Source organism: Coffea arabica, chromosome 4c (genome assembly GCF_036785885.1).
Source record: "Coffea arabica cultivar ET-39 chromosome 4c, Coffea Arabica ET-39 HiFi, whole genome shotgun sequence".
Lineage (NCBI taxonomy): Eukaryota > Viridiplantae > Streptophyta > Magnoliopsida > Gentianales > Rubiaceae > Coffea > Coffea arabica.
The window spans coordinates 1,669,095-1,691,000 of record NC_092316.1 but is presented as its reverse complement, the minus strand read 5'-3'; the positions used below and the strand labels follow the sequence as shown (position 1 = coordinate 1,691,000).

Genomic DNA, 21,906 nt, shown 5'->3' with positions numbered 1-21,906 from the left:
TAACAGATGAGAAGAGGATCAATACGCAGAAATTGTTAATCTTTCTTTTTTTTTCAGTAGAGAAAAAATAATTTTTTTCTTACTTGAAAAAAGCAATTCTGTATGTGAAATAAGTTTTTATGGTAGCTTATTTGGAATAATTTTTTTTTAAAAAAAATGCTGTAACAATTTTTTAATGCACCGTATATTTGATAAAAAATATTATTGAAAGATCTGTTAATAACGTAAGTAAATAAATTTGGACAAATAAATTGTACTGTACCAACACACCCGTTAATATAGCTTGGAGATTTGGGTGAGTCAATTTGTCTGCAAGTGGTCTTGAACGGGGAAGGTTGGCGGGATTGCACCCCAAAAACGGGGGGAGCCGCCGTGGATTGTCCTAAGCATCTCAACGGAATATCCTGTCCCTTAATTAAAAGTTGGCAAATGCGTTTCGGGGTTGGACAGCGGACGGTAATAGTAGAAGTGAATAGTGAATTAACCCACCCCTACGAATATTCCCGCGCAATTCCTGAATCATTCCCCAACGTGAATATCCGGACACCAAAGCCACAACTCCCTTTTTATTTTTTAACCGTCCGATGATCACACTCGCGAAATCAATAGGCAAGATCACAAAATCCCAACAAATCCAGAGCGAGTACGGGGCAGTTGCCCTTCCACAACAGAAAATAAAGGAAGGGACTTTGAGTGGCGTGGTGGGTCTTTGCCACAAACTCCAATTCGCGTAATATTCCATTGGCATCTTGATCTGGTTCTATTATTCAATATTCACACAAACCGTAAGGCTTGCCCATCACGCTCTACCCAAACGGCCCAGGGTCCAGACCTATATATACCCCGACGTATTTTACTCGCTAGCATCCATCAAACAAACACGCCAACCCTCGCTCTCTCTCTCTTAGTATCCGTCCTGGAACAAACGCTCGCACTCAAAAAGGTTCTGCCAAAAACCTCACCATCTCCTTGATTCCATAACAATGGCCGCCGGAATTGTGGTGGTTTTCGACTTTGACAAGACGATTATCGACTTGGATAGTGATAATTGGGTTCTGGATGAGTTAGGTTTTACTGACTTGTTCAACCAACTTCTTCCCACCATGCCTTGGAATTCTCTCATGGTAAATCTCTAATATTATTGTTTTAATCTTAGTTGCATTTGTCCTTTTACGTACGATGGCTTCATTAGCGAATAACCACATAAGATTATTGTCTTGCAATTTACGACTTACTTGTGGTGTTTTTGTGCTCCGTCGTGATATCGCAGGACAAGATGATGGGGGAGCTTCATGCTAACGGAAAAACCATCCAGGACATTGAAGAGGTTCTGAAAAGGGTTCCTATACATCCCAGAATTGTGCCGGCCATCAAATCAGCCCATGCCTTAGGGTACACTACCATTCATCACCAACTCTTTATAAGATTTCTGCTTCCTTGATAGTGGCGTTTTCTCCTCTGCTTTTCTCTGGACTAATGGATTTTCATCCTTTGTTTTTTGCAGGTGTGACTTGAGGATAGTGAGTGATGCAAATCTGTTCTTCATCGAGACAATTCTAAACCATCTAGGAATTAGGGGATGCTTCTCAGAGATCAACACGAACCCAGGCTACGTTGACGAGAATGGGAGGCTGAGAATCCTCCCATATCATGATTTCCACTCAGCATCTCATGGCTGCGATCGCTGCCCTCCTAACATGTGCAAGGTATACAATCCTCCTTCCCAACCCCACAACACTAACTGGTATCTTTCCGTGTTTTGCCTTTTCCCTTTTTTTTTTTTTTTTTTTTAAAAGTAAAAGTTTTAATAAAATTCTCGAAGTCTAAGGACATTACTCTAGAAGGCACGATGATACTACTTAGAGAGAAATCCAGAGTTGTCAGGCAGGCCCATCGTACGTAATTTCCAGAAAAATTATACAAGGAGTTGCTACCTATTTATAACGATAGAAATTGTCTTGAAAAAGTATTTTACACGTGAGTTAGGTAGATACAGAATCATTATCACGTCGTCAGTTTTCTTCAAGATTGGAATATACTGGAATATGTGTTTTCCTGTCTTCAGCAGTACATTTTGACCCATGTCTCGCCGTGTCAAATTAGTACTAATAAACAAACAATTCATAGGTCCCTACCGGTCGCGATCTACTTGAGAAATTCACGTGGTCCTAGCTCAGTTGGTTACAAATACATAAATTAATAATCAGCAACGATTGAAAAGGCTAGCCCTTTAATTTAATGGATCTACCAACACAATTTGTACTTGCATTCAAAACAGTCTACGTAACTTAATGTGAAGAACCACTGCGCCATTGGCTCAGTGGCTACGGGGAGGAGGGAGTTAAGTCCCTCCTTGGACTGTTGGTGAGGGTTTAAATTTCATTAAAAAAATTTAAAAATTGTGTCATAGCACTCCTTTGATTGAGTTGAGTCTGTATACCCATTAGTCCCTTCCATAGCTTCCTTAGGCTCCTCTCCCCCTAGATTAGGATGGAGTAGGTTATACAAATGTATCGTTCCTGACAAAAAAAAAAAAACTTAATGTGAAGGATTTTAAATGGCTAGTCCCTTAATTGTTCAGAAACTTAAAAACTCTTTGGTCTTAAAATGGTGTTTGTTTTTTTTCTCCTTTGCGCAAACAGGGTATGGTCATGGAAAGGATTCAAGCATCTATAGCTAAAGAAGGGAAGAAAAGGTTCATCTATCTTGGCGATGGGATTGGCGACTTCTGTCCAAGCTTAAAGTTGAAGGAAGGAGATTACATGATGCCAAGGAAGAATTTCCCTGTTTGGGATTTGATTTGCAAGAATCGAATGCTTCTAAAGGCAGAGATACACGAGTGGAACGATGGTGAAGACCTTGAACGTCTTCTTCTCCAACTGATTAACTCCATTTTCGCTGCAGAGGAAAGTCTGTCTCAGTTGTTGTCAACCGACTGCAAGTTCCAGACAATTCCTATGTCAGTTCACCAGGCCTTACCTCAAGCTCTATCAGTTCCTCAGTAGTGGCCAATGCTTTTTCCCGATGGCCAAATTTAGTGGGAGACGCAGATCAACTCCAAATAACCCAACTTTTTAGTTGCTTTTGCTGCTAGGTTTTCCGTGATTTTCTAACTCTTATCTGTTGATCAATCCACGAGGAACACAGTGAAAATCTGCACTTGTTTCCAATGTGTGTATGTATGTACAGATTTGAGCTGGCCTACTCTCACTTGAGGCTCAGATTCAAACCATTTTATGGCTTAACTTCATCGTAAGAGGTTTAGTTTGTGCTCGTTATGGACCATCCCTTTCAGAATTTTATATGTGCTCCTATTTCTAGATAACGCATTCGAGAATTTAATGGAAACTTGGCACTAGATCACATCTCAACAATTCGTGAATCCAAGAGACGCCGAAGATAGATGATTAGAGAATCAAATTTATGGAAAGCAGATTGCTAAAAGGCGTATTTGCACCGCTAGTAAAATTGAGGCCAAAGCAAGCAAGATGACCCATTCAAGGAGCAATTTGACCATGAAGTAAGCAGATGCATAGTTTATCTAGACAATTCCTCTCTGAAGGAGATGCATTGTTCGATTAGGTTAACTTTACGTGAAAAAGTAGGCAATTTCGCGTAGAAGCAAATGTTGAAACACAAAGTGCTCAACTTTCGCCCAATAAAACACACACACACCCCACTCCCCCCCCCCCCCCCTCCCAAAAAAAAAAAAAGAAGTAATTTTGGCTTCATATTCTTGTCTTTACTGTACGGAAATTCAGAGAGTTTAGCATTGATATCTTCTCTTACTTGCTGCAGATTATAAGAAATTCAAAGGTGGTGTTGGCAACAGCCAACTGTTTCACCAATGTTCTGCAAGAAAAGAATTCAAGTTAGGCCGTGCAACTGGAAAAGTCTTCTGCTTGATTGATAATAGCATGTAACAATGAGTCATGCAACTCAACGTCGCAATTGAGCTTTTGAAACCACAAACTAAAACCCCATTATGCAACAAGGGCCTCGGTGCACGCTAAGAGCAAAATCTGTGAGCACAAATTCAAAGAAGAGGTCTGAAAAGCCTCAGAAGCACCCTTTCATTCCACCATTATAAATGTACAAAACAATAGTCCTCCCCCTTACTGTCTAACTACATCTGAAAGAGGCTCCCCTTTACCCTGTCTAACTACGCCTGAAAGAGGGCCTCCTTAAGCCACTGTCTTGGAGTTTCTAAATCCCCCAGTCCAATGTGACTCAACCAATGTAGTTCAATTAAATTCTACTAACATCCAATATCAAACCTTGTGACCATTGGCTCAAATTCATATCATATAGTCAGACCACTGAGAAATGAATGAAGTATGATCCATGGACTCTCCAGGCACATCTTCATGCACTTTAGGTTTCTCCTTTCCACCGACCAACGTTGCTGGATTTCCAACTGCTGTTGTCCAAGGGGGCACATCAATTAGCACAACTGATCCAGCTCCAATTTTTGCTCCCTCACCAATCTTCACATTCCCCAATATAGTAGCTCCAGCACCAATCAGGACACCATCACCAAGCCTTGGATGGCGATCACCAGAGACTTTGCCGGTCCCACCCAAGGTTACATGGTGCAGTATCGACACATTATTCCCAACAACTGCTGTTTCTCCAATCACGACCCCTGTTGCATGATCCAGCAACACCCCCTTCCCAATTCTAGCCCCAGGGTGTATATCCACTGCAAAGACGTCAGATATCCTAGATTGCAATGATAGTGCGAGCGGCTTTCCGTCTTCAAGCCATAGTTTATGTGCCAACCTATGTGTCTGCATCCACAGATAAATCATGACAATAAATCCATATCTACATGTGAATTTACATATCGCAGTTTCCATTTTCTTTAATTTGAATCTAATGGGTTAATTGCACTATTCATTCTTCTGATGCATATGAAATTCTAGAGATAAAAGCAATTGAAAAAAGCTAAAAAGTATAGCAATCAGCAAAGTGCAGGGGTAATTGAGCAAATAGTACAGCATAATCTACAACTATCCAGTCGATAATTATTAATTACTTACTTTTTCCTTTGTTATCACTTATCTATTGGAGTTCGGAATCATCCTCTGTGCATTTTTACCAAGGCGTCTTTTGTCTCTTTTTCTTTTTATTTGTAAATAAATAGTGAGTTCATAGGAATACATAGCCATGTAGTTCCCTAGTGATTGACTACAAACCTTCCAAATTTTTAAATATTTACCCAAGAGATTACTCAATGGGCTTTTGATTTCCTAGCGACAAATATAAAAATTTCATAGAAGTCCAATAAAAATCAAACCCAGGACCTTATTTCCCACAAAAAATGTCGGTAACAACCATTCTGGCTGAAACCCAGAAAGAACCCAATGTAGAAAGCTGAAGGAAGCATAATATGAATCATACCTGGATAGCAAGAAATCCCTTGTAATTCAACAAACAGTGAGAGAAAGAAATACAAGCCGGGTCCCGGTAACGCGCGGCTCGAAGGTCTGCGACGGCGGCAGAAAGAATGGAGGGGTCGGAGGAGAAGGTATTGAGGAAGAGGTCGTAGAGGAGAGTGGAGAGGAGTGTGGAGGAGCAAAGCTTGTTTCCCAGATGGAATGAAAGCGAGCGAGCCAATGAGGAGTGAGAAAGCACGGTAGAGTACAAGTAGCTAGCCAAGGCTGGCTCCGACTCGGCGTCTTGGCGCGCCTCGGATTTTATCTGCTCCCAGACAAGGAGTTCGTCCTCATTTTCTTCCACGTTGCCGGCGGTCGGAGAAGGCGGGGATTGGTTGTCTTGTCCTGGCATTTGTTTGTCTAATAAAGTGGTCGTCTGGTTATCTCCGATGGACTGTCCAGTAGCTGTGGGATGAGGGTATGGAATCTTCTCAAATTAGCTCTCCCGGGATACACTACCGGACGATTGGATATGAAAATTTTCTTTTACGCTATTTCTTTCTATCAAAATTGAATTTCGTTCCCTTGAAATCAGATCAAGTTAAACACAACTTCGACCATCACCCACACTACCAAGATATTGTTTTTAATGTGTTACTTTAAGTTCGCAATTAATGTTCAAAAATACTCCTTCCATCTTATTTTGATAATCTTGAATTTTGTATTTACAATATTTTAAAAAAATTAATTAACTTTAATGAAAAAGTAAATATAACCTAATATTTTTCTAAAATACCATTGCATTAATATTGGTAGTATAACTAATATTCATACCTTTACATTAATTGCAACAACAATATTAATAGAAAATTGCATCATTCAAGGCATGAATCAAAATAATTAATGAATAAGGTAGGTTATATTTACTATAAGAAAGTACATTAAATAAGGATATCCTAGAGAAGTTAAAAATTAACTATATTCTTCCGTTGGAAAGTAGGTTATAATTTGGAACGGATGAAAATGAAAAACGAGACTATCAAAGTGGGTCAGATGGAGTATAACATTTTTTTTTTTTGTATTAAATATCAAATTTCTTTGAGAATTAAGGATGCAAAAATAAGGCTATACCTCGTTAAATCAATTTATTGTGGCACAAAAGTGCAAATGTACTGCTTAAAGCAAATGCAATAAACTCAAATGAGTCAAAACTTATAAAATCTCGAATCTTTAAATTATAATCTGCCAAAAACTTTTTGAGGTGGTCAATGAGTGCACTCCTTGTGCAGTATGCCTTATAAATTTTTTTTACTCATAGTCTGTTGGGCAAGAGATTATTTAGAAAAATTATTTGAAATAACATGTGGCTCTTTTTTACGATGTGACATATATTACATAAAAAGATAATTAAAATATAAAAAAATAGTTAAAAAACGTGTTTATGATTCAAGCAAAAAAATTTTTTACAAATAACATCACATCCAAAGTTCCAAAGTAACCCTTATTGTTCTAAATCCTTATACACAAATGAAATAATCACTGTGTTGGCAAATTTTTTTATATATATAATTTGAGACATTGATTTAGCGATTAGAGTTAAGACCTTAAAACGTAGAGATTCTGCCATTCGAGATTCAAATCTCCCTTCCCCGTTCTGATTTCTTAAATTCCATCCTTCCTCTATTGAAAAAAAAAAATTGCATACAATTTGAGACAGAATAGAGCTGGAAAAGAAAAGAAAAAAGGAAAAAGAAATCCTTCCACGCCTCCTTCCATGGCTTTATTTGGGTTTAATACTTGTCAAGGATTTATAAAATTTTAAAATATATAATTTGACCTTTTAAGACATCATAATTGCTCCAAGTGTGAGCATGAAAATAAAATTTTTTTTTTTTTTGAGCATACTGTCATTTTCTAGAGTAAAGAGCTCTACAATATATGTGAGCATGAATGCCTAGATGCATTGATAACACATATTGGCTGCAATCTCAGGAGGTTTCGAACGTGCATGTCAAAATGAATAAGCTTCTCCAAGAAGTTCGACCACCGATGAACTGTTCCGCGAGGATCCTGCCAACTTTATTGAATAAATTAAGAAGATGGAAAAAGTTTTTGTGCTTCAGAAATTATTTGTAATCTAATTATGCAGAATTCGGCTTGTTGGGTATGCCATGCACGTTAATTGTTTCTTGTGAAGCTAGTTATGTAGGGAATTTTTCTAATGAGTCTACCTATAAAAAGCGACTGAAACTCGTGAAATTCTTGAATAACAACATAATACGATAGTTATTACAAATATAGAAATTCCTCAAATTAAGAAAGTGTGCAATCTTTAGTTTATTTCTATTGATTAACTAGCATGTCGCTTAACATAGAATTTTCTTTTTCTGATATCCTTAGTTGTCAATGATTTATTCTGTTGTCTTTATTTTTTTTTTCCTTTTTCTTTGTGGCTTTATAGTCTTGTCCTAGGGAAAGATTTAAAATTTTCTTTTATGGCTTCACTACTTTAAAAATAAATTTTTGCTCTCACTAATTCTGTGTCACATGTTTGTCGAAAAAAAGATTTCCATGCATGAAACATGCTATAGAAACAAATAACTGAACTCAAATAGCCAAAAAAAAAAAAAAAGAAAGAAAGGACATTCAGTAAACTCAGATATGCTAAATGAAAGGATTCACATATGGCAGCAGGATACTCTTAAAATTTCTAGAAATATCTTGTCTTGAGATGGTTGAAATGTCAGAATGGAAATTGCCCATCAAATGCAGCAGCCTATGGAGTTTCTCAAAGAAGCCATTCTTCATGATTCATCTTCTTCTTGATGTTGCTGCCTAGTCCTATTCATAAAAACTTTATCATGTGCAAGTAAAACAATTTTGCACAAGGTTTTTGGTTTCTTTCTTTAGAAGCACGCAAGTTTTAGTCACCTCAAATTTCCAATTTCTGACTAGAGTTCTTTCTGCAGCTGGCCCAATATTCAGCTACAAGCCTGGAGAAGGATGAATTCGTTTCCATCAGCTTTGAGGGCTCATCATACTCCGCAAGCTTCCCTACAAAGCACAGAGAATCCAAATTTCTAGGCTGAAACCATTCCATCCAAATTCTAAAAGTTTCATTACCAGAGTCATTTTAACAATGTGCTAAACTTAAAGAGACAAGATAGAGAGAGAAAACCAAAAAAGAAGGCTTACCAAAAGAAAGAACCATGACCATGTCACTATCTATGACTGTTGGAACTCTGTGTGCCACGGTTATCACAGTGCAATTGGAGAATTCTTCTCTGATCACTTTCTGCAGGATTGAATCAGTAGCTGAGTCGATCGAGGCAGTAGCTTCATCGAGGACTAGAATTCTATTCTTTCTTAGAAGAACCCTCCCGAGACAGAAGAGCTGCCGTTGCCCCATACTCCAATTTTCACCTTCATCACTGACTGTGTAAACATGAAGATGCAGAGATATTAATCATCTGTCACTGTAAGCTAAATAGCATTTGTTTGTATGGATGAGTTCTCAACGGAGGCCAACAGGACTAAAGAGTGGCCTACGAATGCAATGCATTATCGATGTTGTGTTTCTTAAAACTTCCACATGTTGTCAGCTCAAATTTCGTTTTGGAAAAGGATCAGAGAGAAATGTTTTTCAAATGGCTTTATCAAGATCCCTGAAAAGCCATTGTGATCTCGCTTTGCAATGACTCACCAGAAGAATCTAACAAGTTTGGAAGTTTGCTGACGGTGTCCTTCAACTGGCACTTCTCCAGAGCCTGCATATGAAGTAGTGGTCATATATATTCAAAAGAACTGAGCAGATGATTTTAGATAATTTCCAGTTTCGTTAACAGTACAGCCGTATTTCCTATGGAGTTCTCGGAGGGATATTAGTTTGCGCACCTTCCATATCTCGTCCTCAGAATAGATGCCTAAGGGATCCAAATTGGTTCGAATGCTGCCCCTAAAAAGAGTTGGTTCTTGAGGGATTATGCTGAGCTTCAAACGTAAGTCCTTAAGACCTATAGAGCAAATGTTGATCCCATCTACAACAATTTGCCCACTGTATGGGTCTACAAGGCGAAACAGAGCACTAATGAGTGTAGTTTTTCCACTTCCTGTCCTTCCAACAACTCCTACTCTGGTCCCTTCTCTGAAAGTGCAGGTTATCCCTTTGAGCACAATTGGAGCATTTGGACGGTATCTTATCTGCATAAGAACGAAGATTAGACACACTAGTACATATCTATTAGATTTGATCAAGTTTATAAATTTAAAAATTGAGGTAGCATTGCAACTTAATTCCTTTGACTGAAGCTTGTTTCTCATCATAACAAATTCTCCTACAAACAGAAGTTGCATTATCAGCCTTGACCTGAAAGTTAACATGTTTCACTTATGACAACAGTTCATCCGTGGACATGCAAAATTTTCCATCTCATGTAGATTTGGTTCCCATTGCTTAATTTATCTGTTAAAAAAATGATCCCTCTAACATATGTTTTTGAAGAGAATCCTACCTTCAGATCCAGCAATTCTATTCTACCCTTGGAAGGCCATGAAGGTGGGGGCCTTTTGTCTTCCACGACCGCCGGAGGTTCTGGTGGAATATGCATGAACTGTTTGATCCTCTCTACTGAAATGATATAATTAGCTAAGCTACCGTACCATCGAGATAAGAACACTTGTGTGCCAGTAAGTGCGAAAGCATAAGAAAGAGATAGTCCCACAAGCCCTGAAAACATAAATCAATAAAAATGATTTACTCTGGGGTATCAGATACCCTAGCTAAATAATGTTTAGATATATCCATGCATTTCAAAATACCTGGAGCTACATATCCCTTTGGAAGCAACACTAAGAGAAAAGCAGCAGAAAATAGGGTGAGATTTTGAAGTGTTTCTGTTCTTAAGACCAACCACTCCATTGCTGCATTGGAGAAAAGAAAGACTTTTGCATCTGTGTCAACAAGCTTGAGATAGTTCTGGAAAAACCTTTCAGTAATGTTAAATGCTCTAATTATTGGAGCCCCAAGGGCTGTCTCAGAAGCATGGTTCATTATGGGGGCCTTTGTGGTTCCATTTATTCTCATAAGTTCCCGTGCGGAGGCTTGATAATATCCCTATAGTTAACAAGGATGTGTGAGAATAACAAATTATCTATTGTGAGGGAAAGGGAACTGGAAAAAGCTTGGTCTCACCTGAACATATTTGGAGGCTGCTATTGCAAAGATTCCGACAATAAGAACCTGCCATGTCACAGAGGCCATAATACCAATTGCTGCAACTAGTTCAATTCCAGCAGCCATTACAAACGCATAGGCAAAAGGGATGTCAAAATCTAGCACACTCAAATCTGAGGAGGCCTGAGAACAAAGTTTGATCAAATTGTGCAAGAGTAAACGATTGATATCTTGATATACGGTAGACAGCTAATAAAACACCATAATCTATTTAAGATGGATAAAACTGGAGCAAATATGTCTTACTCGTGTCAAGATCCTCCCAACTGGAGTAGAGTCAAAAAAGAGCATGGGAGCACTGAATATTGAGTTGGTGAAACCAGAGAAGAATGCTTCAGAAGCTCTTAATCCGAGAAGAGCTGCAAACAGAGATCTCAGGTAGACAAATAAGGCACTAACTGTTGAAATTATTGCATACACACAAACTATAATGACACTGCTGAATTTTGGAGATTGAATTGCAAATGCTAGCCAATAACTCGCTGCTGCTTGAAGAACAACAAAGCCCGTCTGCGAAAATAGGTTGCTTATCACATGAAATAATCCTTTTGAAACCAAAACATAATCCAAGAATGGTTTAAATCCAATATCTCCAATTTCCTTCTCTTCTTCTTCTGTCAACTGTGCTCCAGGCATCATGGAAATCTCTCCCTCACTGGCTTCTTTGCCGAAGTAAGGCTGTTTTGTCCCTTCCAGGGCATTCCCTTTTCCTCTTTGATGTTCGACTTCATTTTTACCGGTCAAAGGATCAGATAATGTCAATGATGTTTTATGTGCAACCACAAGCTGCTCAAACGCCGTCCCTGCTGTCAGTAATTCGTCATAACTTCCTGATTGAGTTGCTTGTCCTCCTTCCATAACCTCCATATTTAACAAGTGGATTGTTTTAGCAAACATAAGACTAATTAAGAGAACACCTAAAGATCATGATTTAATTGAGGTACAAGAGAATTATATAAAGTAGAAACTTTTACCAGAATATGATCAACCTCTGAAAGGAACTCAATTTGGTGAGTCACGAGAATGACAGTCTTATTTGCTAATGCAGACATGACGCAGTCCTGCAATTGCAGAATTCAAAGTACTTGGAGAGTATTCAGATAATTTTTTTATCTTCTACCAATACATGCCTATGACATCAGTCTTACATTAAAAAGAGTTGCTGCTGTATGTGCATCTACCGCACTAAAAGGGTCATCAAGAAGATATATCTCAGCATCATTGTAGACTGCTCGAGCAAGTTGAATTCTCTGCTTCTGTCCACCACTCATGTTAATACCACGCTGACCAATCTCTGTAAGATCACCGTAGTCAAAACTGTCAATGTCTTTGTCCAAAGCAGAAACTCGTATAGCCTCGTCATATTTTAGTATGTTCATTGGCTTTCCAAAGAGTATATTATCTCGGACTGTTCCACTCTGAATCCATGAAGCTTGAGAAACATAAGCAATGGATCCATATGTATTAACCTGGAGGCAAACAACAGCAACAGCAATTAGGACCCGGAAAAAAAATCATAGTGTATTAGATGGAGATAATTTTATAACCCACATTTCCTGACATCTTTGGTATTTCCCCAAGTATTGCATATAAAACAGATGATTTCCCTGCTCCAACAGGTCCGCAAATTGCAACTTTGTTCCCCCTTCTTACTTTCAGATTTATATTTTTAATTGTCAAAGCTGTTGAATCAGGATCCCAACTGAAATTTCCATCTTGAATAAGAATGACAAGATCTGATTCACCCGGGGGATATTTGATGTTATCTTCACGCTTGATTTCATCTTCCTGGAGAAAAGTATTGATCCTATCAAATGAAACTTTGACCTGTATTAAAACGGAAAGAGCCTCAGGTATCAACCTAACTGGTTCTGACATGCTCCTTAGCGCAGCCAAAACAGTAAAAATAGTGCTTGCATCTAATGGGGCACTTTTGAACAGGATACACCCAAAGAAAATAACCGAGGAAACAATTGTTGGACACATCCAATATAAAACAGTGTTATATGTCTTCTTGTATTGAGATTCTGCCAGCCATTTGAATTCAATCCCTCTATATCACTCTATTAAGTTCTTGAATTTCTCTTCCCATGACTGTAACTTAATGATCTTCATACTATTCAGGATCTCAGACATGGCCCTGAGTCGCTTGTCTTGAGCATTCATAAATTCGGATTGACATTTCTGAAGTATTTTTGCAAAGGGTACATTAAGAAGGCCACAGATCAGCAGGGGGACTAAACCAGGAAGGACACCAAGACCCACAACTGCGAAAAGGACAGCAATAGCCAAAAAGAGTTGAAGCCCAGAAGTCCATCCTATGTGAAGCCACATTGGAAATTCTCCCATCCTATAAGCATCAACTGCTATATAGTTTACAACTTCTCCAGTTGAGTGCCTTCGCCTGCCCAAACTAGAAAGCTTGAGTTGCTTTTCATAAGCTGCCACCATCAGAGCCGACCTCATCCTCATACCAATCCTCCTTGCATAGAAAAAGAAATGCCGATAGGACAAGGACTCCACAACTTTCACAAGAATTAACATCCCAACTAAGGCAAGACCTTCATCGATATTTCTGGTTTCAAGTTTGTAATATTTGACAAAAGCAAAGAGCAATAACGGAGAAAGTACAACTGAAACCACCCGAAGCAATGCATAAGTTGCTGTAAGTAACATTTCTTTCCAATGAACTTTTGCCATTGCCCAAAGAGCAAAATTCTGTGCATTGTTGGAGCCCTTCCCCTTTTGAAGCGAGCTCCATGCCTGAGCAAAGTTCTCGTATGCCAAATTTGCTTCATCTTCAAGTCCTACACAGGGAATGTCTTCAAGAGCTAAAGTTTTGGAATTTCCTATGCGCAATAAAGGGTTGATCCAAGAAAATGACAGTTTACTAAAGAAACTAGCCTGGCCCAGACTAATACAATTCTCGTCGTGAACTTCCTTCACCAAAAGAGTTTCCGAGAAGTTACCCTCTTCCAAATTTGAATGAGAAATGGTATGATGGAAGGTCCTAAAGGCACAAAAAAGCAGCAAGAGACTTACAAACCAAGCTGCAACTTCAAGGATTTGAACGTTGTGCGTTTTCACGAGTACCTCAGTGTTTAGAGCTGATATCAACAGAAAGAAAACCACCCACCATGTAGAAATAAAAATTTTGATCCATCTTGATCCTTGTACAAGCAAGGACAGGCACAAGGTAATCCAAATTAGTCCTCTGAATAAGTAGGCTAACCAGCTCAAATGATTAAATCCACCCTTGTTTCCGCTCAAGTGTAACAAACAAGTAGAGAGGTAAGCAATGCTTATAAGAGCACAGCAGACTGAAACTGCCGTAGCTATCCAATCCCCCCTTCGCAGCCTGATATTGGTCTTCCTTGTGAGACCGACAATCAAGACAAGAAAGAATACAAACACCAGTAATAGGTTGAAGATATCTACGAGCGTTCTCTGAACGCAGGCTGATCCCAGATCAAACTCTCCCTCACAAATCATGTAGAACAACCCTGCATGCCATTTTTACAGAATTTTAGAGCCATTAGATTCTTGTGAATCACAAAAATTAGTCAACAGATTATTGGAAAGTATTGACAAAATAAGAGAGCTTGCATGCACGCTGTTGAAACATCAACAGCAAATGAAACAAACAAACAAGCATAGATAGAAACAGGAACCAATTGTACTACCAAAACTCGAGCTACTCAAGTTATTAGCTAAAGATGACCATTTCTCTTTGTTTTTTTTGGGGGGGAGGATCAGTCGGTGACATACCACGTGAAGTTTCCATTTCCAATAAGGGAGCCATAGGTGTTGGAGGGGTGTTGCTGAAGCTCAGTAGCATGGCATGATTGGCAGAGACGGTACCAGTCATAAATGATTGCCACGCTTGGATAACTATACGTCTCCTGATTGAGCTGTTGATCTAAGATGGTCTTCAAGTTAACGCCATAAATATAACTGGACCACAAAGATCAGGAAATCCATTAAACAAAGATGAGATGACAACCAGCAGACATCACCCACTTTTCTTGCACCCAAGATACGTGTACACAAAGTAATGTTTAAATGCCATGTATGTTGCCCTCTCAAGAAAAGATACGCTACTACTCTTTTTTACTTTCTCATTTCACACCCTCGCAATCATTAAAACTCACTCATTATCTTAGAAATTAGTCGTGGATCGGGAGGTCACAGACAGCTGGATCAAAGTACGGATTACCTTCGATCGAGAGTCTTGTACACCATTATCTGCAGGACGTAGAATGGATACACCGACTGTTTTAGAGTTCTAGTGAAATCTCTAAAACATGTCAGAGGAACACTAGTCTCGGGCGGTCGATTTCAAGTCATATTTGATACTAATAGAGAATAACTTAAATCTGTTCGGTATAATGCAGGCCTTCATTTTTTCTGTTTAGACAACAATCAGAACATGTGCGTCAAGGTACTAGACAGTTCAATTTTAAGTCGGAGCATTATTTAGCCTCCTTCGAGTTTAAGTTAGTAAAAATTCAGGCCGTCAATTGTCATTTGCGTGCACATCTGCTAGTTTGCCTGCATGCAGTCAACTCCCCTAAGGCGAGTTCTTCAATTGTCATTCGTGTGATTAGTGCATTATTTTCTTTTTTGTGGGATTAGAATTCTTTGAATACTATTGTTACACAAGACCAGGAGGACCAGGTTAGAAGCATGATTACGGAACATTTGCTGCTTTTTATAGCTGCTCAAAGAATGTAAACGTGGTCTCGTTTGACGAAATGGAGCTGCATGTGATATGAATAGATGGATCATCAGATATAGAGCGTTGCGTTCTATGGTTACAAGGATTTGTTTTGATTAACCCATTCTTGGGTTGTATAGATTTATTTTTAAGTGCTTTGTGTTTATGTCGTCGGCTATGTTGTTTGGATCAAAGAAGATGCTGAGTGATTTACCCTGCACCTGCAGTTGTTTATAGTAACAAGTAGGATTGAGGGTAATGTCAGAGCTGAAGTTGCATTAGCATTATAATATACTTACAATGTATGAGAGTCTTCGAGTGTTTTGTCGCATGCGTTTAGAAATTTAGCCGACAGAGAGTCGGCTTACTGTTGCAGGATTCGAACCAAAAAAAAAAAAAAGAAAGGGAAGCTTCGGGTTTCTTTAGTTCAGAGTCTGTATACATAAAAACTCTTCCGGTTCTAGATGGCCTGTTCATTTGAGAGTTTAAGCTACTCGGAATCCCTTTGACTAGTTAAATGGTTCAAAAACCATTATAGGATTACTAGTTTTACCGCAGAAAAAAAATGTTGCAGAATGATACTTTTGGTGCTCTGTTAAGATCTTAGCTCTTCCTTCCTCCTCAAAATCTCTACATTAAGCTTCCTAAAATTTACATGGGAAGACGGACAAATGAAAACTGACACGGCTGGGCGTAGAAGAAAAGAAAAAGCCATCATGAACACAGGCACTGCTACTGATTAACTGCCTTTATCGTCAACAAAATAGATGATGCCTCATAAGATTGTACTTTAGCATCCGAAGAATCTAGATCATGATGTCATTTCACCTCAATTTTGTCTTTCATTTTCTATTATTTGACTAAAGACGGATTGATTGTAATAGGCATTTCGGCAGTATGTACTTTATCATAACAGCCAAAATGAAGTGGGGTTCTAGGAATATTTGCTTTTCTTTGACGCCAACCCCAGGAAGAAGATGAATCACATTTGTCCGCTGCAAATCAAAATTGGACTTGAAAATAATACAGGCGCTGTTGTTTATGTTTCCTGTTTCGTGAACATTTTTTTCCTTCTTCTTTTAACTCGTCGTTCCGTTAAATACTTTTCAGGGATGAAAGAGTGTCGCGGCGTGCACCTCGACCGTCTGCACCGTTTCAGATTTTCATCAAAATCTGTAGGGTACGCGTACCAGTTAGTGATCAAGGGCTTATGGTTTTGGATTCTAATCTCCTCCTCCTTTGCCATTTCTTGAATCTCATCCTTCCTCTCTATTGAATTTTCTTTTTCAGAAAAAAAAGAAGAAGAAGAAGTTAGAGTGATTAAAAAAATTATAAAATTTTTTAACGGGTGCTTGTTAATATATTTAAAATTGACCTAACTTATTGTATATATATACATGTTACAATTATTACCCTTTTTTACATTTATATAATTTCCTTATTTATTTTTACCTACTCTTTCTTGTATTTATTTACTTTCCCTGGCTAATCTTATAATTTCAAAAATATGACATCTAAAATATATTTTAATGCATGTCCAATGAGTATCTTAACGCGTGTCGAAATGGTACTTTTTAGACCAAAAAAAAAAAAAAAAGAGACTATTGATTGATGATTACAAGAATGCGTATGGTGTTTATTCATTGTTGATGCAAGATTGGAACCAAAAAAAAAAAGGCTTCGGTTTCTCTCATGATTGAATCTCAGGATTATTTTGGGTTTTTTTAGTTGAGAGTCTCAGTTACTTAAAATTCTTCGAGGTTTAGATGGTCTATTCCTTTTGAGTAATTTAAATTGATCGATAATACTCATCAGAGAACAATTAATTAATCTACTTATCAGAGATCATAACGTATTAACTTCTCTTTGCTACATTTACAATTTTAATCTATGAGTATAACGTGCAATAAGATAACATTACGCCTCATTAAAAATCTTAGTGTGGGACCGTCACGTTACGTCACCTCAAATTTGTCTTTCATCCATTATTAAAGTATTGCCCAAGGACAGGTCAGTGATAATAGGCACTTCGGCGTTATGTGCACCCAAAATTGACCCTGAACAAATTTCTTTTCCACTTTACTCGATGGACCGAGAATAGAAGAAGTAAAAGAGGATACGTCAAACTTGCCTCTCTTGCCGATTTGTCGCGTTAAAAAGTGGCGCTGCTTAAAATTTTCCAAGGAGTACGTGGTACACTCGTCTGATTCGATAATAATTTAATTTATTTTAAATTATTTTTAAATCTTTTTAGATTCCTCACTCTTTTTCCAATATAGAAATCTATTGTATTGATAAAAAATAAAATAAAATAAAATAAAATAAAGACAGTCGCAATCAATAATATTAATATACTGACCCAGCTTGAGGAGCTTAAGAAATTAGGCAGCTTTTTTTTGGTGGGCAATTTTCTTTTCATCCTTAAAAAAAGCCCTTCTCAACCGCTCCATAATATAAAAATATTCCCACCTTCACTTATCCAAAAATTTCAACCCCCTCGTTAAACTCTTTCCACAATAAAGTCTCTTAATGGACTAATAATGATATGTCATGTAGCTGACATAGCAAAAAATTGGAGTTAATTACTGCACAGCAGCCACGTACTTGAGGGTTAAAAACAATTTTTTGATTACTTATCCTTGTTAACTTTTCATTCGCACTATATATATATTTTTTTAAAGAATTCATCGCATGTAACGTTCAATACAAGGAGCTCAAAAAAAAAGAAGAATTCCAAATACAAAAAGTATAAGAAGAATTTTTTTCAACGTACTTATCCCTTGCAAAGTTTACAGTTTCCCCTAAAATTTTTTTTTTAAAAAAAAAAAAGCTTAATATACTATTCTTTTTTTAGAGAGAAAAAAATGCATATTTTTTAATGCTTCTTTTGTTGATTTTATTAGTGCGCCATTTTATATTCAGTCGACTACGAGCCGAAGAAAAATAACAAAAAGTTGCCAGAAAACGAGAGTTTAGAGGGCCGGCCCCAAGCTAGGAACAATCATTGAGAGCCCGGCAGTGCTGTTGAAAAGCAACTACTGGAAGCCCAATCAAATAGCGAGGCGGAGGCCTCTCGTTGCACCCGGAAGCCCGGCTTCCGATCGCCACAATATTTCAAATAGGCCTGTCAATCGGGCCTAATGAGCCGGGCTTTGATGAGTTCAAACTCAGCTCATTTAATTTGAAACATTTTCGAGCTTCGGGCTATGAGTTTCGGATTCGTAAATGTGAAGCTCATACTCAACTCACATAATATTCGGGTTGTGAGCCTTAATCGGGCTTAGCCCAAGCTCACTTATTACTCCTTAATTTTCTTAATATAATTACTATAACTATTAAGTTGTAAAACTAAGTTAACATTTACAAGACTATAATATTAAAACTAAACATGAACAAATAATAGTTCTTAAAAAGTATATAAACCAAAAATTTTTTCAACAATATTTATATTTAATCCATTTAAAATGCATGAAAAATAGTAATAAAACATGCGATCATAAGCCAATACATCTTTAAAAGTTGAAACTTTTTTTATAATCTTGTGATTTAAATCCAAATATGCTTGATGATTTTTGTATTTGTAGACCAAAAAAAAATCAACCAATAATATGCCAATACAAAAATTTACTCAACCAATAAGAAAAATTAGAGATTTAGTTATGCATTACTAATATTGGCTCTCAAGAAATCTCATGAAAGAATCTTTAGATGTATTTTTGTATTTTGTAATTTATATATATATTTAGTATTTAGTAAAAATATATTTGGATATATAAATATACATAATATCAAAATATAAATATTATATATATAGGTAATTAAAGGGCCGGGCCTATATCGGGTTTGAGCCTAATAAGGCCCAAGCTCGGCTCACATTTAATTCGAGCCTATTTTTTAGGCTCAAGCTCAGACCGGCTCACTAAATGATCGGGCTCATCGGGCTTTCTGTCGGGCCGAACGAGCCGAGCTCGGGCTGGCCCAACCCCATTGACAGTCCTAATTTCAAAGGCCAGGAATGAGGAAACTATCTTGTGGAGCCCACATATGCGGGGTGTGAAGTTCAAGGAATTTCATGGCTACAGAAAATTCTCCCGAGCCTGATAATGCTTTCCAAAATTCGTAAGAGGTACACAAAGATGAACTATTGGTTTGTGTTTTTTGAGGGGTAGATAAAGTTTGAAGTACTTGGAAAATTTATCCTGGTTCTCGACATGTCTATCAATTTTATAGTAAAATGAACTTGTAACATCAAGATAAAAAGAGACTGAAAAAAATAGTTTGCATGAGAGACTTGTAAGTGCAGATAGTACTTGTTTACGTCCAAAATTGAATCGAGTGGGATAAAATTGTTTGAGTTTTAGTGAGTATTTTCAACCAAGTTCAAAACTGTTCCCGATGACTTTGGACAATTCACGCCAAGGAAAAATGGTCTTGGCTCATGGATTTGTTTATAAAGTTGCGCTCAGCTTTGGGCCAGTTATTCATGGAACGGAAGACGATCCTCAAAGATCACCGCTATTCATCTACGTCTCGCAGATGGATAAAATGCTAGGTCCAACTGGGCCTATAGAGGAGCCGATGGAGACTGAACCACCATCGAATCAGACGAATGCACTGTGTACCCGTATAGATTCGAGAAAACCACATATTATAATAACTACACACCCGTAGGAAATTGAGGAAACCACATATTATGATGGGAGTCAAGATTTGAACCATTGACTTAAGTCTTTGGTGGTGTGACTAAGACTTAAGTCTTTGGTGGCGGCTGGTGGTTGTTCACAGTGTTCAATTAGTGTAATGTTGAGAGAGGCATCTATGATAGTTTGTTTGATATGTAAGCTCCTGACGTATTCAATTTCTTGTACAAATTTATATCAACAAAAGTTACAGTTTTTTTTAAGGTAAAAAAGAAAAAAGAAAAAATCCTCATCCTGGAATTAATACCAATTTCGACTGCAATTTTGGTTCTGTTTTCATGCAACTATAATTTTGAAACCATGGAGGCATGGTTTTGCAGTAACCGAGGTACCGACGACAATGGCAAATAAATGAAGAGCCTTTTAGGTGAGCCATTGAACCATAAAGTCGCACTTGACACCTGAATAATTCTGTCTTCTTTCATGCTTCGGAAATATGAAGTTCACATGCCATAGAATAGACAACACTCTTTAAGCTGGTCGGGGCCAAGACCCTTGAACTTGATGGAGCGTTCGTGAATGATAGAATCTAAATAATGGTACTGACTCAAATTTATGGATGAAACATCAGCTCTTTCAATCTTTGAGTTGGAACAAAAACTAAGAGACAAAATGTTTATTGTCTTGGACAACTTTTTCGGGACACTGCATTGCATAAGTGTCAATACAACAATTCCGGCCCCAGTCCTCATTCTGCTGGGAACCGAAGGCCCCCCCACCAACACAAACCAAAAAAAAAAAAAAAAAAATTTCCGATTTTAACATTTCAACACATGTAGACAGATGCATGATCATTGGATTTGAGGGTGGTAATAATTGTGTATGTGTGAAGCGCCAGTTGAGGGAGGCCTTCCTGTCCATTGTATTCCTGAGTCACAACTCTCACCTTACCTCAAACAAACTCATGATGAAAGAAAAAACGAAGAAGAAAAGGGCAGGGTATGGTTGTTCTTTGATTCACCGACTTATGTATGCTGTAAGCAACATCCTCTGAAATGTGGATGGTGATCACTTTGCGGCATGAATTTGTCATCTCAGTATTATTCATTCAAGATGAACTAGCTAGGTACCATTCACTAGCCATTCAGGATGAGGTAGGGGGAGAGTTAGGTAAGACAGTAAGGTAGTAGGGATTAAAAGTAGAAGATACATGCCATGTTCTTCAACCTGGAGTATGAAAGGCAGCATAACAATAATTGATGAGCCCAGGTGAAATTCCAGCTCGAGCACTTCGACACGAGAAGAATGTCCTACCACAGAAAAAGGCAGCATAACAATAATGGATTTATCATTCCTCATTAATCTCACACCTAACAGACCACAATTGGGGTTCTTGATCGATCAGATCATTCAATTCCCCGCATGATTAATGATTGGCGCACTCGTCAAAAATATAAATACCCTTCTTGTTCTTGTTCTTGCAAACGCATGCCCTCTTTTTCCATCCATAAAGATATATCACGGGGTTGTCTGATGATATGGGTATAGCATGCTGGTTCGGCTTTGTCCTGCCATTTCTTCGTATTAAAAACAAATCGATAGATAAATATTCTATATCTGTTCGTATACCCTATCAAAGATTCGGCATCACTGAAACCTATACAGCACTTTTTCCAAGGAATCATGGAGCATCTAGTAATGCAAGATTCCGGCGGGGATGATGGTGCCTGCAATTTGACCAAATCTCCAAATAGAGGACATGCATGCATGTGTCCTTCTTTGGTCTTTCATTCATTCAAGTGGTCCACCATATAATTAGGGAAGCATCGCTATGGACCAGTATATTATAACTCGAAACCCGATCCTAGGGGTTAAACATGAACATCATATCATGCACGCATAATTGGAACGCAAGTAGGCCACAGCTTCGATGGAACG

General features: G+C 37.9%; 2 protein-coding genes and 1 pseudogene across 2 annotated transcripts; 1 reads left to right on the top strand and 2 right to left on the bottom strand.

Annotated features, from left to right (window-relative positions):
* Positions 1 to 860: 860 nt before the first annotated feature.
* Positions 861 to 3,297, top strand: LOC140005089 (inorganic pyrophosphatase 2-like). The gene is made up of 4 exons (XM_072045272.1): positions 861 to 1,124; positions 1,271 to 1,392; positions 1,505 to 1,706; positions 2,643 to 3,297. The coding sequence occupies exons 1-4, from the start codon at positions 984 to 986 to the stop codon at positions 3,003 to 3,005; spliced, it is 828 nt and encodes a 275-aa protein (XP_071901373.1). The 5' UTR covers positions 861 to 983; the 3' UTR covers positions 3,006 to 3,297.
* A 738-nt stretch (positions 3,298 to 4,035) lies between these two features.
* LOC140005088 (serine acetyltransferase 5-like) lies at positions 4,036 to 7,448 on the bottom strand. The gene is made up of 2 exons (XM_072045271.1): positions 5,404 to 7,448; positions 4,036 to 4,790 (listed from the first exon to the last, which is right to left on the bottom strand). Exons 1-2 carry the CDS (start codon positions 5,788 to 5,790, stop codon positions 4,299 to 4,301), a joined length of 879 nt encoding a protein of 292 aa, XP_071901372.1. The 5' UTR covers positions 5,791 to 7,448; the 3' UTR covers positions 4,036 to 4,298.
* Positions 7,449 to 8,063: 615 nt separating this feature from the next.
* On the bottom strand, positions 8,064 to 14,604 carry LOC140005087 (ABC transporter C family member 8-like; annotated as a pseudogene).
* Positions 14,605 to 21,906: the final 7,302 nt, after the last annotated feature.